Below are 16,809 nucleotides of genomic sequence, written 5' to 3' on the forward strand. Positions count from 1 at the left end.
AGAAGTCAGTCTTAGATCATTAAGTTTGAGGTCTATTGTAGGTGTTCATGTGGATTCCCTTCAGGTTAAGGAAGTTCCCTTCTATTCCTAATTCACGGAGAGTTTTTATCAAGAATGGATACTGAATTTTGTCAAATTTTTTTCTGCATCTATTGGGATGACCATGTGGCTTTTTCCTCTTTAGTCTGTTTACATGGTGATCTGCGTTGAACTCGTCTTGCTTCCCCAGAATAAATGTATTCTTTTATATATTGCTACATTTGATTTGTGAATATTCTGTTGAGGAGTTCTGCCCTGAGGATTCTGAGAGGGACCTTAGAAAAATCTAAAAATCTAAAGTTCTTACCACTACCTCCAAGATACTCCTCTCCAATACCAACTTCTTCACTTACAAAGGATACTGGTTGTAGCTTTTTAACATCTTTCCCCACCCAAAGGGGAAGCAGAGAAGGGCTCTTTTTAGACCTGTGGAAAACAATCAATGATGAATTGCATGGTGGAACCAGAACCCACACCCATGCAGCCTGAGCCTGAGCCTCAGACCTGGGTCACACAGCTGTCTGTCTCCTAGGAGGGTCTGCTAAGGGCCCAGGACCAGGAAGTCAGGGGTGCAGGATGAATCTGGATGAGGCCAATGAGGAGACAGACTGCAGACCAAACTTCATCCTCCCTGATGCCTTGTTTGTGTATATATGAAGTGGGGAAAGGGGCAGAAGCAGTCAGTCCTATCACCCAGCTGTGGGTTCAGCAACCTGGCAATGGTCTGGCTCCCCTCTATGTAACCCCGATATGCTCTTTCCTTGGCCCCAGGGACCCCTGAAAGAACTGGTGGTTCAAAGTCTCTTTCTGCTTTACAGCTATGCTATTTTGTGCAGCATACCTAAGGGCAGCAGAGTTACTGGAGTCCTCAATCAGGCCTCTTCTAGTGTCACTCCTTCCATGGGGACTCCTTCCCATATCCCAGATCAGACCCGACCCTGGTGGTTATGGAAGCCTCAAGGGCTCCAGGATCCCTAGCCCTGGCCTGATGCTACCCTAGGGGTCTCTCAAAGGCCTCCTTCCACAGCTCCCTATGTTTTTGCCAGCCTTCGCCCTAACAGTGCACCTGCTCCCACAGCCTCAGTGCTCACCTCTGCCAGGAAGAGGCCCAGACCAGACTCGTTCCCAGCTGCAACCTCCCCTCTTTCCTTGTGCCAGGGCAGTCCTACCCCCCCTGCCTCACTGTTTCCCTTTCTGAAATCCACCTGCAGAGTCTCCTGACACCATCTTTAAAGTGACTCTTGGCCTTGGCCTTAGCCAAGCCACAGCACCTCCTTTTTGGACCCTGCCCTGTCATGCCATAGAACAGCTGCTCCACCGTCTCTCCTCCCTGCTCCCTCACTGCCTGTCAAGTCAAAACGATCTTCTTCTGAGCTATACATTCAAACTTTCTACAGCATGGTCAGCCCAGCAAATCCCAGCTCTGTTACTCACAAGGTATGTGACCTCAGGCAGCTCTCTGGGCCATGTCTTCCTCATCTGTAAAATGTACTTCAAAGGCTATTGAGAGGTTTTAAAGGCAGTGAGGCAGTAGGTATCCAGCACTTCATAGACTTTGGGTCTGATCCCCACTATGCCCAAGCCCTAAGGAATCCTACCCTGGCTAAACAGGCTCCTGTGCAGCCAGCAGCTCTCCCAGGCTTCCTATGTGTTGTGGCATGACGTGGGCAGGAGAGGGCCTGAGGCTGAGCAAAGTGACTGCAGGGGAGGCAGCCATGAACTTATCCCAGGTTTCTGTGGGCCTCAGTTTCCCCTCAGCTCAGTGAAGCTGAGATTTCTACAAGAAAAGCCAGGATGGGGAGATTTCTACATAGAGGCTGGGAGGGGTTGCTTGAGCAGCAGGAGTGAGCCTCTGGTGCACTGGGAAGGGCTGAAAAACAAACGCACCAGAATCCAAATCAGGAAAGCTCAGAGCAGTGGTTGCCGTGGCAACCTGCAGCAGGCTCCCAGCCTGGCGCTCAGCCTCTCTAGGGTGGGGGCCAAGACTTGTCAGGCTCGGCTGCCCCTGCCTTCACCAGCTCTGTGCAGCTCAGCAGGGACACAGGAGAGGGGCAAGGGCACAAAGAGGCACCTCCACCCCATCAGGTGGGCCCTGCAGGCCTGGGCTCCCACTACCAGCTTTAGGGAGATGACTCCTCTCCCACTCCTTGCCCAGAGCAAGGCCTATTCCCTGCGTGTGGAGATGCCCTCAGGCTTCCTCCAGTGGTCTCAAAGCAACCATGTGGGCACAGGGTAGAGGGGGCAGTGAGGTGATTCCCCAGAGCTCCCATCATAGCTGGGTAAGGGAGGGGACAAGCACGAGGTCCAGGCACTGGTGTAGTGCTTTATGTACATTTTCTCTCATTCCCCTTTGGCAGATCAGAAAAGAGGTTCAGAGAAGTTAAGTTACTTCCCAAAGTCACAGAGCCGCTGGGTGGTAAAGAGCTGGCTCCAAGCTGGGGTTTTCCAACTCCTGGACCCAGACCCTTCCCACAGGGCCTGTTACTGGATGCCCTGGACAGACTATCCAGCACGTCATCAGGGGACCCAACAATCACCACGGGGTTGTGCACAGTCTGCACACACAGAGGAAACAGACAATGGCCTTCATGCCTCCGTTTTAATGGCCAAACCAGCACTGCCCAGATGATGCCCATACCCCAGTAGGGAAGTCCTCCCTCCTGCCTGGTATCTCCTCACAAGCCCACCCAAGCTGGTGCCCTTTAGCCTTACTAGCAGCATCCCAGTCCAGTCCAAGTGTCAGCCTCATCTCAGCTCCTTCAGCAAGCTGTTGATAGAGCCCAGGAGTTCCCGGAAGTAGCCCTCATCCTCGCCGTCTTGGAGCTCCAGGGCAGCCAGTGCCTGGTACTCAGCCTGCAGGCTGACCAGCGTCCTGCTGAGCTGGGGGTCCTGACGGTAGCGGTCCCGACAGGTGGCCAGGAGGGCAACCAGCGTCTGCAGCACCTTTTCTCGGGCATCGTGCTCTGGCAGTGCCAGGAGGTGGGCAGTGATCTCGCACCAGCCCTGTTCCCGAAGGCCTGGCAGAAGGTGCACCTGGCGATACTGCTGAAGCTTCTCTGGGGACGTCTCCTGGGTCAGCTCAGCCTCCTCCTCAGCAAACATCTGCCATCCGCACGGCCAGGTGGCAGGGGTATGGGAGGGGTAAAGAACACACAGATAGCAGTTAGCTCTGCCCTTCAGACTTGAAGGCACGTGGCCGACCCATGAATCGGCACCCTCTTCTTCCATCCCCTTCATGGGAGAAATCAACTGGATTCATGGCTTCACATGTGCTCCCCAACCCATCCAAATGTCCACCCAACTGTCCATCCATCCACTCATCAAAAACAACTGTGCAATGTGCCAGGTGCTGGAAAAACCAAGATGGAGACCTAGTCCCTGTCCTCAAGGAGCTCAGGATCTAGCAGGAGAATAAAAACGAACTGAACAATTCCTACATAGCAGGATGCATTTAGTCCAGCAGGGTAGGGTGGAGGCAGACAGTCTGCATTCAAATTCCTGTTCCACCACGGACAGCTGAATGACCTCTGGCTGGCACTTAGCCTGCCTGTGACCCAACGTCATCACCTCTTACATAGAAGCGATGTGACCCCTTCAGGACTGTTGGGAGGACTCAGTGAGACAGTGAACATGCAGCCAGTCAGTGCCCAGCACCAAGAGCACACCAACAGTGTGAGCTTTGCCATCAAGTATTAACTATACCTTCTGCACCTCAACAAATGTTAGCTGTGCCAGCAGCATCAGAATCATCACCACCGTACTGATCCACTCCCTCAGGGGAGTTAGGACACAGGGGACAACGGAGGATGGCATTTCCCTGAGTCTTGAGGGGCGTGTGGGAGTTGTCCAAGAAGACAGGGGTGGAGGGTCCACACACAGAGGCAGGTTGTGACAACAGGCCTGGGCCCGCCTCATGTTTGAAGAGTGGCAGGTTGTTCTGGTGGATGAGGCATGAGGGTCAGGCTGGGGCCCAGTGTCCCTCCAAAGAGGGTGGCCACTACGCTGAGGGCCTGGGGAGCTGAGGAAAGTTTGGGCAGGAAGTCACATGCATAGCATATGTCTGTTAAGTGCAGAATCCCAGCCCCAGCAGCCTACAGTGGGTACCAATCCTGCCAGGCTCTAGAGGCAGGAAAGGAAACACCTAAAACCTGATAAGTTACCAGCTTATTTCAAATGTTGGATGAAGGCTATGTAGAGATGGAGGGTTGGAAGTGGTTAGAGATGTCCCCCATTGATTGTACTAAATATATCTGCAAGAAGAAAGGAATCACTGCTCTAACTCCAGCAGGGGAAGAGGATGGGGAAGACAAGAGGGAAGCCCAGGAAAAGACTGGGGACCACAGTGGACCACCTGCTGGTACTGGAGCCCATGGAGCTGGGAGAGGAAGCAGGGGAGGGGAGGGGTTCATCATCCTGGGACAGAAAAGGCTGAGAAGGATCTGGTAGTCCTTCCCTAACCTACTCCCAAGTCCTGCCTGCTCCACCTCCAAAACACATCCCAATCCTCACTGCACTTCTGCAGTCCGCTGCCTCCGCTCCCAGCCTACTTCTTCCAGTCTCCCAACTGCAGACAGTGCGACCCAGCCCCAAACCCTTCACAACTTGGCATTTTTGATGACAAATAATGACTCCTTTCCCTGGGACTTCAAGGCTCTGCAGGATCTGCACCTCCCCACATACGTCCTCACTCTGGCACCGTTCACATAAACTCACCCCCAGGGCCTACGCAGGTGCAGCTCCCACTCTGAGGCACACTGTCACCCAATACCAACTCCACAGTCAAACTGACTCACCCCTCAGATCTTAGCACCTCCCCTGACTCCCCAGAGAGGTCATAATCATAAGCCGCCATAGCCTACATGTTCTAGGAGATTCTCTGATAAATGTCTGCCCAAAAACACCAGGAGGGAAGGGACCATGGACTTGGCACAACATCAGGCAGGGCAGACACCCAGTCAACACTTGTGGAAGGAACCAGTGGGCAGGTCACCCCTGTGGCCATTCAGCTCCACGGAGGCATAAGAGGATGTGGGCTCATGAGCACAGGCAAGTGTCCCATCTCTGCAGGAGCCCAGATGTCAGGACACAGTCTCTCAGTAGAGGCCCTGTCAAGAGCCAACAGACAGAGGAAGAAATGCCTGGGGTCCGGCAGACTGCAGAAGGGATATGCCTGTGAGCCAAGGACCCCAACAATCTGAGAGGTAGATCCACATTCTATGGGCATTCCAAAGTTCAGCTGCTACCTCCTCACACCAGTGATGCCCTCAAGGCCCATGGTATCCCCTTTGGCAACCTGATACACCTCTACTTTCAGGCATTTCTGGATCCATCCCTGGGTGGACTAGTTCTTCATTCTTTCTGAGAAACCACAAGGACAGAGATGTCCTGACTGCCTCAAGCATACAGTATGGTTGCCATCTGTCCTCTGGCTGAAAGTCCTCCACCATACTCCTGTAGGAAGATGGCTGTCTCTGTACTGTTTGCAGAGAGACACTAGTTCCTCTGTGATCTTCACAGCACCCCTAAGACTCAAAGGCAGACTCCTGGGGCCAGCTGACTCAGAGCAGCTTTGGTAAGACTGCCAGCAGTAGCTCTCCAGGTATGAGCCACTATACCCCACTATACCAGGGCTTGGGGCAGCAAGGCACCAGAGGAGAGTAATGGGTTTCTCCTGGGAAATGCCAAGCCAATGTACACGTCCTTCCCCAGGCTCGCTGGCCCACTCCCAGGATGTCAACTGTGCCCAGGCCTTATTAATTGGATGTGAGCAGCACATGGTTGCCTGTTCTTCTCAGAAACCAGGTTTCTGCAGCTTGGAGGAGTGGAACAAGGCGGGTGGAGAGAAGGGGGAAGTGAAGAGAGAGAGAGACTAAGAAACAAGACAGGCCAGAGAGACAGAGAGGCAGAGTGAGTGAGTGCACACACACAAAAGCAAATAGCTGAACTGAGAAGCAGTGACAGGCAACCCCGATCCTCAGCCTGAGGCTTGGGGGAGGGGTGTGCAGCGCAGAGAGGGTAGGGACGAAGGGCTGGGCCCCTCTGCCTCCAGCCTTCAGCAGTGGTTGCAGTGGCTGCCCAGCCCTGCTCCATTAATCCACAGTCTGCTGTAGGGAGTGTGGCCCCAGAGAGGCAGCTGAGCAAACCCTGCCAATGCTCTCTGCAGTAGCTGAATTAAGAATCAGGCCTGGATGGTTTTACCCTCTTCTTAATTAAGTCACTTCAGGCTCACAAAGACCAAAGTGAGCTGTGTAGCAAGTCTTCTCCCAGGCGGCAAGCCCTGGGGGTCCCTTGGGCCCTTGAGGGCAGCCATTCTGAGTGTCTGCCCAGAGCCAAAGCTCCCAGAGGAGGCACCTCCAGGTTTCTAGAATCTTAAGATTCAGCATCATTCCAGCCTCTGCCTCCTCAGTCTCCTGGCTGCTCTGACGGCTTCCAGGCACAGCCACTCCATCCCACCTGTACCTTGGCACCCCGACCCTATGCTTCAGCCAAGTGACCCTTCATTCTACGAAGGGCTGATCTTGGCTATTTCTGGCCTTCAGTCATGATGACCCCTTATCAGACTGACCCATGTGCGTGCATACTTGACCCTGCTCACTGCCAGCACTCTCTACTCCCCTCCTGCTCATCAGCCCTCAGGTTTTAGCTCAGTAGTCACTTCCCAAAGGACATCTGACCTGACGTCTCAGAAATTCTGGGCTCCACAGCATCCCAGTCTGCCCATCTCAGGGCTGGCATGTTTGCTCAAGAGTACTCAGCTATGAGGATGGAGGGATGGACTGAAGAGATGGGGGACGGGAAGGATCAAACGGCCAGAAGCAAACATAAAGCAAAGTTCAGGGAGGCAGGGCAGGCCTAGGCACTCACCTTCTCAGTGACCAGGTCATAGAGCAAGGTAACCACGCGCACGGCCAGCACCTCCATGCCTTTCTCCTGGACCAGACTTCTCAAAACGTGCAGGCCCCCCAGCTTCAGGAACTGCTGCTGGGCATATGGGAAGTGTCGTAGTAGGGAGCACAGTGCAAACAGGACCTGGGGAGGCAGAGATCCAGAAGGGTGAGGGGCCATACAGATCTGGCCCTCCCCCAAGGCCAGGAAAAGGCAGCCAGAGGCGCCCCAATTTCCCCAGTCCAGCCCCCATTCTTCCTGGCCCCACCTACCACCCTCAGGTATAGCTATACCCCAGGACCCAGGTCTGTGAGAGTGAGGGGAGACATCAGACACCTCCAACATTACCCAGTGGACAAACAGAGGCCCAGGGCAGGAAGCCAGAGTGTTGGAGCTGAGACTGCACCATGGGTTGAACCCAGGCCTCCAGATGCTTCAGCATGCTGTAGTGCTGCTTTAGGGGATGGAGACATCTGCCCTACGCCACCTAGAAGATGACCAGTCAAGCCCCCAAGAATGATGTGCACAGCCTGGAAAGGAACCCTTGCCTTTTAGGGTCCACAGAGGTGCCGGGGTCTGGGTAGGAAAAAGGGAAGAGAAACGTACCTTCTTCTTTGCAGTGAGGGGCTGCTCCGTGGCCAGGATGACCAGCAACTTCTGCAGGGCTCCCCCCTCAATGGCCTCCACTTGGACCTTTGGGTTGCTGGGGGGAAACACACAGGAAAGTATGACTTCGCACCTACTTGGGGGCACATGCCTGTGACCAACCCAGGTTAGGCAGGGGTCTGGTCCCCTTGGGGTATGGAGCTCCTCGAGCACAGGGCCAGGGACCCCTTCCTCTCTCTCTGCCATCCTGGGTGGCGCACAAAGACATCACAGAGTAAACGCTTGTGGGAGGAAGGCAGGAAGAAAGAACAAGATCCAGGGAGCCTCTGAATCCCTGAGTAGATCCTAAAACAGGACCAACCCAGCTGCCTTCCTGCTGGACTCTCCACTCCAAGACAATAGCTACTGTGATTGTCCCTGTGTCTCAGAGCTCAGCACAGAGCCTGCCATGTCGTAGGGCCCTGGACAATAGGGAATGTGCGAATAAACACACGTGTACAACCATGACTGTACCAACCAACAACGAGCAACATGGAAACACTCAAAACCCAGAGCTGCCTCTGGAACTCCATTCCCGATTCTGGGCTGGAGAAAGCTCAGGAGCTTCAGTCGAACATTTCAGGCACAGCTGTCCTGGATGAAAGGATGGGGGCCTGGAGGGTGAGACCTTCTCTAGGGCTGAGCACCAAATGGTGGACATGGTGATATGATCTTACTTTCTAAGATCAAATTGGTCATCAATTAAGGAGCAAGTGCCAAGCACAGGGACCCGTATAGTTAGGCCCTCGAGAAAGGTCAAGATTCTCTCAGCAGTAGCTTATGAGGCCTCAGAAAAGAAAGTTGGTGGGAATGTAAAAAGCCTGAGACCAGCAGCAAGGGGAGGGGCCAGGCCAGAGGTCAGATGGTGGCTGTCACGTGCACCCAGACAGCAAGCACACAAAGGGCACCATGTCTCTACCTGCCTCTGGCTGCCCTATCTCAGCACAACCACCAAAAAGCACCCTGGGAGACCCCAGAAGGACCTGTTCCTCCTACCCCTGAACCCTGGGGGGCCTCACAGTATCCTGGAGAGTGAGGCAGAGTACAGACAAAACAGAGAGAGTCGACTCTTGGCTGGAAACCCAGGAAAGGGGAAGCAGGTAATCAGCAGTGCACACTGCTGCTCACAAGAGAGGGCCTGGCCCACAGCACAGCAGGCACTCCCTAAGAGCTGACCGGTTGGTATGGAAATGGGGCCCAAGTGAGTCCTCAGTGGTCCACCCTCTCCTACCAGGCATCAGCTTCAAGGTTCAAAGCAGACTTAGACACAGATCCAGTTTTCCTACTGTAAAATGGGAGGCACCTGTGTCTCTCTGCATCCTCTCTGCAGAAAGGACGTGCAGGGTGTGTGCCAGCCTGTCCTACTGCAATTCCACTTGTGTCTGAGGAGCAGCCTGGAGATGGGCTGGGGTCCCTGGGGAAGCAGGCTGACAGCTCCTCTCTAGAACAGGCAGGTGGGCGCTGATGTAGGGGGCCTGGGAGCTGAGCCTCTGCCCTGTCCCCCGTTCCCACAACTAGAGAAAGGCAGCTGCTCCATCAAAGCGTGAGCTAATTAGGGCTGTCTCTGCCATCATGTGCCTGAGGAACACTCACCCGCAACAGGCGGGGTCTAGGAAAAGAAGACGAGCACGCTGAGAAATTCACACAAACGTCAAATGCTGCCTCCCAAGGAAGGGGGACTGCGAGGCCCAGCATCGTATCAGCCTCAGGGAGCAGCATCGGGGAGCCCATCCCCAGAGGCCCTCAGAACAGCAGACACGCCCTCCAAAGACAGCACCTGAAGCTTCGTCCTTGTCTACAGATCTGCTGAGAACAAGACCCAGAGATGAGAATCACCTGACCAGCCCCAGAAGACAAGATCAGACAGGAATCGAGGGGCCTCCAAGGAGACCCAGCCTGAGCAGTTCTAGAGCAGAGCAGCAGCCCTGTCACCAAAATGAGGCAGTGCTGGGGGAGGGGCGAGACATATGCAAAGACTAGGACTTTGCCCACCCAGGTCTCACCTGGTAGGGGAGAGAAGACTCAAATCCCTAAAGAAATCAAAGTACAGACAAGAAACTACCTGGGGCAAAAGGGGAGGACACACACTGTGTAGGCAAGGATCCTTCAGAGAAAGAATAAGTCAATGAGAATAAACAAAAGATGCCAAAAGCCAAGAAGAGAAAAGGCTTCCCTGGTACTTGTGTCACAGGAGACCTGATGTGGGTTAGAGAGGGCCAGATAGCACTCTGCCCCAGCAGGGATCTAGAGGCACTGCCAGGCAGTCCTCAGAGAAGCCCCACATGTAGGACAGATCCTTGGGGACACTAAGCATGTTCTCTGCCATGCAACAACACTGAACAAGCCAGGCTCCACATGTATGAGAGACACCACACCATCATATTCCACTTAGAGGTTTCAGAGTGAATGAATGAATGACTATGTTACTTTAGGCCAGATCAGGTGACTCTGAACCTAAGGTCTGTGGGGGTTCAGAGAAAGAATTGGAAAGTCTGGTCTGGAAGAGCCAGGAGGGCTGCCTGGGAGAGGAGAGACTGCAGGAGGCTGGGATTAACAGGTGAGGAAGACAGCATGTGCTCAGGGAACAGCAGGAGCGTGTACAGAAAGGCTAGGAGATCATTCAGTGGAAGGTGGCCCTGAAGAGTCATGGAAAATGGGGCTGAGAAGTGCAGATGACACCTGACACCAGGGCAGGTCAGGAGGTCTGCTGGCAGGGACTGAGGAGGGGTGACACAGGACCCAGATCCTGCCCAGCAAGCGGAAACTGCTCCTGTTTCTCCTCCCTCAGTCCATAAAACAAGTGCATGCAGCGCACACAGACACCAGGGGAGACCCAGGAAGACAGCCTTCCTCAGGACAGTGACCCCAAGAAGGGTAGGAGATGAGCGGGGGGGACACTCTGAGCCAGGCATAGCCCACCACTCCCAGGTCAGGCTGGCGCTGCTATGTGATGTGTATCTATTATCTGCCCAGGATCCCTTCTTCCTCACCTGGCAGACACCCTTCTCCTCTGCTGCCTCTACCACTCCTTGTGGTCCTGATGGGGTGGGTCCCAATCCCACAGAACACAAGGGAGGGCCCGTGGCCCAGTGCTGCCTCATCATAGCTCCCCATCACCATGGCCTCAGTAGTCACCCAGGACTGGGCAATCAGAGCCCTCAGTCTTTTACACTGGAGTCAAGACAGACAGAAGTTCTCTTTTCCATAAGGTAGGCTGCTATAAGCCAGCAGCACCTACAGCCATGCTGTAGCCAGGTCCCGGATATCCCATCCTCACCCATCCCACCCTACCCCCAAGGAAAGAAGCCCATTTAGAGTAGGAGAGAATAGCTCTAACACAAGAGAAGTAAACCAGAGAGAGAAAGATAAAGCCAGGTGTCTTCTGCCACTTGCCAAAATCATTTTCATAAGGCAATAAATCTACCTTTTCACCTGTAGTAGAGCCCTGAAGGACCTGGGTAAGTAGAGCAGGACCATGGGCCAAAAGTGGTCGAGTGGTTGAATGTGGCCAAGTGCGACATCAGTAGCCCTGGGCTTATACCCTAAGCAACCTTTCCTCCTAACCAGCTAGAGTGAGAGCACCCACGTAACTCTGAGCCTTACCTGAGCCTTCAGGGCTTCACTAGCTCCAGGGACCCTCAGAGGTTCCACACAATACCCTTCTGAAAACAGCCTTTTAGTGATGCCCAGTCAAGTGGCTGAGAAAATGCAGGAGGAGGAGAGTGGGAAAGACCTGGCTAGCACTTCCAGATGGCACTGAGTCCATCCAGGCAGGGACAGAAGAGAAGGGAATTTACTGAGCAACCTGTCCTGGAGGGCATGATCTCTTTCTCCCCAGGCAGCTCAGTCTTGGGCTTTGAATGCTCAGTGCCGCATGCTTTGGGGGAGGAAATGCCCAAAACAGCTCAGAGTAATAGGGGATGTGCAAGGACCAGGGTCTGGAGCACTTACGGTGAGAATCCTGTCAACTATGGCCGATGACCTTGGGCAAGTCCCTTCACTTCAGTTTCCTCACTAGGAGGCAGAGCTGAAACTACCTTGTGTTAAAGATAGAATAGCTAATGAATGCCAAAATGCCAGCCAATGCATTGTGATTGAAAGATTCTAATTACAGTGGGTTTGCTACACAAAGAGCCCAGACCATATTCAGCCCAGATGCCCCAGGCACATGTACGCTGGCCTCATCCACCTCCTAGACTACAGACACAGGAACAGAGTGCAGCCCAAGCCTGGGGATGGGGGTGGGGCTTTCTTGCTGGGTGGCAGGTGGGTGCCCTGACAATTGGGGATTTGAGTGAGTTAAAAGAGCAGAGGCCTGGCATCAGTGGCGCTGGTGTGCTCAAAGTCAACAGAAGGGTATTAAGGACGCAGCTAGTCTCCAATGAGATAAATGAGAATAAACCTTGTTCAGGGCTAAGCCAGTTGGACTGAATAAATACCATTAGCACTTGGATTACTGGGATGTTCACAATCAGCAGGCGAGTCAGCTGTCTGTGTGCAGAGGGACGGCAGCAGCTGCTACTCTGTAAATCTTGGAGGCGGGGGCAGGCGGGGGCACTGCAGAAATGGAAGTGATTGCATTTGCAGAAACCAAATACTCTGGGTCAGGGTGACCGACGTGGGCAATATGCCAAGGGTGAGAGGTCATATTTTAGCTAACCAAGCTGAGCAAGTGCCTAGGGGGCAGTGAGGAAGTGGTGGAGCTGATCTCAGGGTGCACAGCCAAGCCTGGCCAGGAGGTTCATGAGACTGCTGCCCACTTCAGACTCAGGAGCTGCCTTCCTCCTTCCCTGGCACTCAGGACTGGCTACATAATGTTTATGGAAATGTGGGGTCCTTGTCCAAACTACTAGGAATTTCAAGATGGTGAGGGCAGAGCATTAACTTGAGCACAGGCCCTTTTCAGTGAGGGTCCTCTGCGATGTACGGGTCCATGAAGCAGGCACTGCTGGCACCAGGGGAGGGGCAGAGAAAGAGGAAATGCACAGAAATCCTGCTCACGCATGAATTAGAACAAGGGCTGAAAAGGGAGTTTGGATCAGTGGAAAAGGAGAAAAACTAGAAAAGGCAGAGCTTCAGGATGGAAAATAAGGATTAGGTTGACTGGTTTGATGGGCGCTGAGGAAATACTAAGGTGAAACCCCTGGCGCAGAGCCTGTGTCACCCAGAGTCCCAGTCCAAACCTAGACTTCAGGCACCTAGACTTCAGGTAAACTGCTGAACACGCTGGGGTATGTTCTCTATCATGAGTCCTTACAATATTTCTAAGCAGGACAATTATTATTTCTTTCCATTCTCTTAATAACAGAGGGAAAAACCTGCCCTTGCTCTGAAACACTCCCTGAGAAGATACTGTGCAGGGGGAAAAGGGGCACACCTCAAGGATCAGGCTTAATCATCTGTGATCCTGCCTGATGATGTGTGTGCTCACCTTCTTGCCCAGAGAGAAAGATTCCTTCTCTGATGGCCTTACCTTGTCTGGGCCCTCTTGTGTGGCCTTGATCACCAGTGAAACACAAGGGTTTGTAGGATGTGTACTCCTGAACCAGGTAGATTCATTAGGGATCTACCCTGCCATCTAGGGATTAATGGGGTTAAGGAATCAATTAATGAATCAAGACATGGATAGTTACCAACTTAAACAGAAACAGAATAGGATCACCAAAAAAATAAACGCTGCGTACAACTCTTCCACATGAAAGTGAAGTCCCCAGGAGAAACAAAACATCAAGCCTGTAACGAGCCTTGTACCACCTAAGTGTGGTGGGAACCACACTGGGCCCTCAGAAGCTCCACATGGACACTCAGAAGGAGTATCACTGGACCCATTCAAATACGGTCCCCAACCAGATGCCAGTCACATAAGCAAATATGGGGCGCCCACAGTTCACAATGATAATGCTCACAACAGTATCTCTAGGACCTTTTCCAGACAGACAGACAGACAGACAGACAGACAGACACACACACACACACACACACGATGTGATAATCTGCCCACCTCTGGAGAGAGAAAGAGGAAGAGGCACTGAAGAATCTACTTGACATCTGGCAGCTCTTAAACATAGCTCTGCAGCACAGTCACATGGGGGCATTTCTCCCCTTAAATCATTTCATACTGGGCACTTAAAAATTTAAAGAAAACTACACAGAAAAAAAAAGTAAAGAAAAGTCACACAAAAAAGGACTTCCATAAAGAGTTACCAACGTTAGAATTTTACTACATTTGCTTTTTCATTTTTTCTCTATATATTTACACTTTCCTTTCCTGGAACATTTGAAAGTAAGTTGCAGATCTGATGCCCTTTCACCCCTAAATGTATCTAGTGTGTATTTCCTAAGATCATAATAACCACAGTACAATTATCAAAATCAGGAAATTAACATTGATACATGATGTGGAGATACTCAGATTTTTGCCAACTGTCCCAGTAGTATCCTTTTTAGAAAAATAATTTTGATCCAAGGGCCAATCAGGACTTATGATGAATTTAGGAACATGTCTCTAAAATCTCCTTTAATCTTGACATGTCTTTCCTTAGCCTTTCTTTGTCTTTCACGACATTGACAGTTTTGAAGAGCACAGGCCAGTTGTAGAATGTCCCTCAGCCGAAATTTTTCTGACATTTTTCCCTGATTAGATTGAAGTAGTGAATGTTGCCATAAGTGCCACAAAAGCTATGTTGTAACTTTCTCAGTGAATCGTATCAGGAGGCACGTGATGTCACTGAGGCTCACAAATGGTTGTGTTCACTTTACTTGATCATGGTGGTATCTGCCAGATTTCTCCACTTATAAAGACACTCTTTGTCTCTTTGAAACTAATAAATATTTTGTAGGGAGACACTTTGAGATATGAAGACAGCCTGGTCCTCATCAAATTTACACCCAATAGTTTTGGCATTCATCAATAATTCTTAATTAAAATAATTAATACAATGATGTCTGTTAAATGATGATATTCAAACTCCATCACTGTTTCTATCTATATTTATTGGCACTCTACCTGAAAAAGAGGTTTTCCTTCTTTCTCACTCATTCATTCATTCATTTATATCAGGATGAATTCTTATTTAATCAATGGGTTATAATCCATTTCTATCATTATTTAAATTATACCCGATTTAATCCGAAAACAGCCTTTTCATACTGCCTTCTGTATCTTTTTGACACATTTCCATCATTCTGTGAGGACATTCTTACTTTTTGGCACGAGATATTCTTGCACAAGATAATAGTACTTTTCCTGCACCTGCTGTGGAATCAGCCATTTCTCCAAGGGGCACTTCGGGTACTTTCTGAAAATTCTAACTATTTAGAATTCTAACTTTCTGAAAATTCTAAGAGTCTAACCCTCACCCTACACATACTGAATCACAATTTCAGAAGACAGGGCTCAAAAACCTGATTTTCATAAATGTCTCATATGAGCCTTACCAGTAGGCCTGGCATTGATGTGAGCACCATCATTTGGGACAACTAGACCCAATGCCCAACTTTTATCCAGTACAGCACCTCTGATAACTGGCTGCCCAGCTGAAGATTACAGCAGGAGGGAGCTCACCATCAAATATGGCAGCCTTATGCTAGTTTTAAGTTCTTCCCATTGCTAGAAAAATGTCTTCCCTTACTGAGCCAAAATCTGCTTTCGGTTGCAAGTCTGCCCTCTCTAAGTAGAGCGGGTCACCTGAACCTACCCTGACAAATAAGCCCTTCTGAACCTTAGGAGCAGCCAACTGCCCAGAGAAATCTCTCCTCTCACAAACCTACTGTGATGGGATCCTGCAGTCATTCTTCATGTGACTTGAAATCCTTTGCTGTCCTGACAATGCTCTATGAAACTCTTCTCCAAGTACCCACACCTTACCCACAGGGCTCCATCTTGGCCAATCAACCCTTCAGAGTCCAGTGGGCCCAGCCACTCTGCACCAGGGTCATCTGCTCCTAATGCCTGAGGCACACCTAGGTTTTTGGCAGTAGTGTCAGAAAACTGACTTACACTGGGCCTGCCTAGGGTCAAATGCCTGGAGGCTGTTCACATGATCCTCTGATGAGCCAAGGATCCCCCAATATGGCCCTGAATACAGGTACAGAAGGAAAAAAGCAAGTTAAAAATGGTATGGGTGGCTTGACACCTTGTATCTGCTTTTGGGTGGTAAGATTTATTTTTTTAAACAACGAATATGGGTTATTTATAAAACTAAAAATTTACTAACAACAAAATTTTAATATCATTTTAGAATATGAAAATGAATATATGTATAATCATGCATGACTGAAGCATTGTGCTGTACACCAAAAATTGACACAACATTGTAAACTGACTATAACTCAATTTAAAAAAAAAATGTCGCTTTGCTACCTGGGCCCTTCATCCTAGCCTGTCACTATTCTTTTGCACCCTCATTCTGTCATGTATCCAGCATGTTGGTTATCCCTTCCTAGTCTATGTCATCACTCTCATGTCCTCACATAAGAACCTGAATGCAGGCTGGACAGGACAGAGTCTGACATGAGCTCTTTGGCACATCACTACGTGAAGGCTCTGTTGACACTTAACCATTTATAAACAAACATTATTAAGTCTGATTGTTCAAGTAGCTACAAATCCACATATCTTTATCATCTATTTCTCTACCTGATCTATTAGATCATCATGAGATTCTGACAAGTGCTTTTGAAATGCAGATTCTCTCTGTGTCTGTAACATTGGTCTAATCTCCCAGGTCGACAAATCTTTCTGAAAAAAGAAATTAGAATTGGGAAGGAGCATGAGAGTTCTAGGGTGCTGACAAAAGTTCTATTTCTTGACTCAGGTGGTAGTTACATGAGTGTGTTCACTTTTAAAAAGCCATCAAGTATTCTGTAGAAAGAAGGGCAAGAGGGAGGAAGGGATTAAGCTTTAAGCTAGTCTATTTTCATGGAACCCACACTAGCTCCCAAAGATCAATTCTTATCTTTAGAAATGTTCATCAATAAAGCCTCAAAAACTTGGCCTGTTAATCTGAAAACCATAATAGTTACTATCCCGTCTCCTTGCTCCTTTCTCAATGATGCTTCAAGAGTCACACAAATATAGGTCTCATGATAATGTCCTTAGGTTTTCATTTGATTTTTCAGACCCTAACTAATTTGAAGAAGCTGTTAGCTCTTTCCTCCTTCCTCACACTCTTGGGCTCATATTCTTCTTAATCATGTTTGTTCTACTCTTTCTCTCAGGAAGGCCATTCTCCCTTAAAG

General features: G+C 50.5%; 1 protein-coding gene across 2 annotated transcripts in view; it reads right to left on the reverse strand.

The window, feature by feature from the left end:
• Positions 1–2,619: 2,619 nt before the first annotated feature.
• Positions 2,620–16,809, reverse strand: part of SIL1 (SIL1 nucleotide exchange factor) — a 210,364-nt gene continuing 196,174 nt past the window's right edge. For both annotated transcript variants that reach the window (XM_010982114.2, XM_064484330.1), the window contains 3 exons: positions 7,531–7,627; positions 6,904–7,068; positions 2,620–3,141 (listed from right to left, as the gene is read on the reverse strand). In XM_010982114.2, the coding sequence (XP_010980416.1) occupies positions 2,785–3,141; positions 6,904–7,068; positions 7,531–7,627 (619 nt within the window). In that variant the 3' untranslated portion in view covers positions 2,620–2,784. The remainder of the gene's footprint in view (positions 3,142–6,903; positions 7,069–7,530; positions 7,628–16,809) is intronic.

The sequence above is a fragment of the Camelus dromedarius genome, chromosome 3, assembly GCF_036321535.1.
Source record: "Camelus dromedarius isolate mCamDro1 chromosome 3, mCamDro1.pat, whole genome shotgun sequence".
NCBI lineage: Eukaryota > Metazoa > Chordata > Mammalia > Artiodactyla > Camelidae > Camelus > Camelus dromedarius.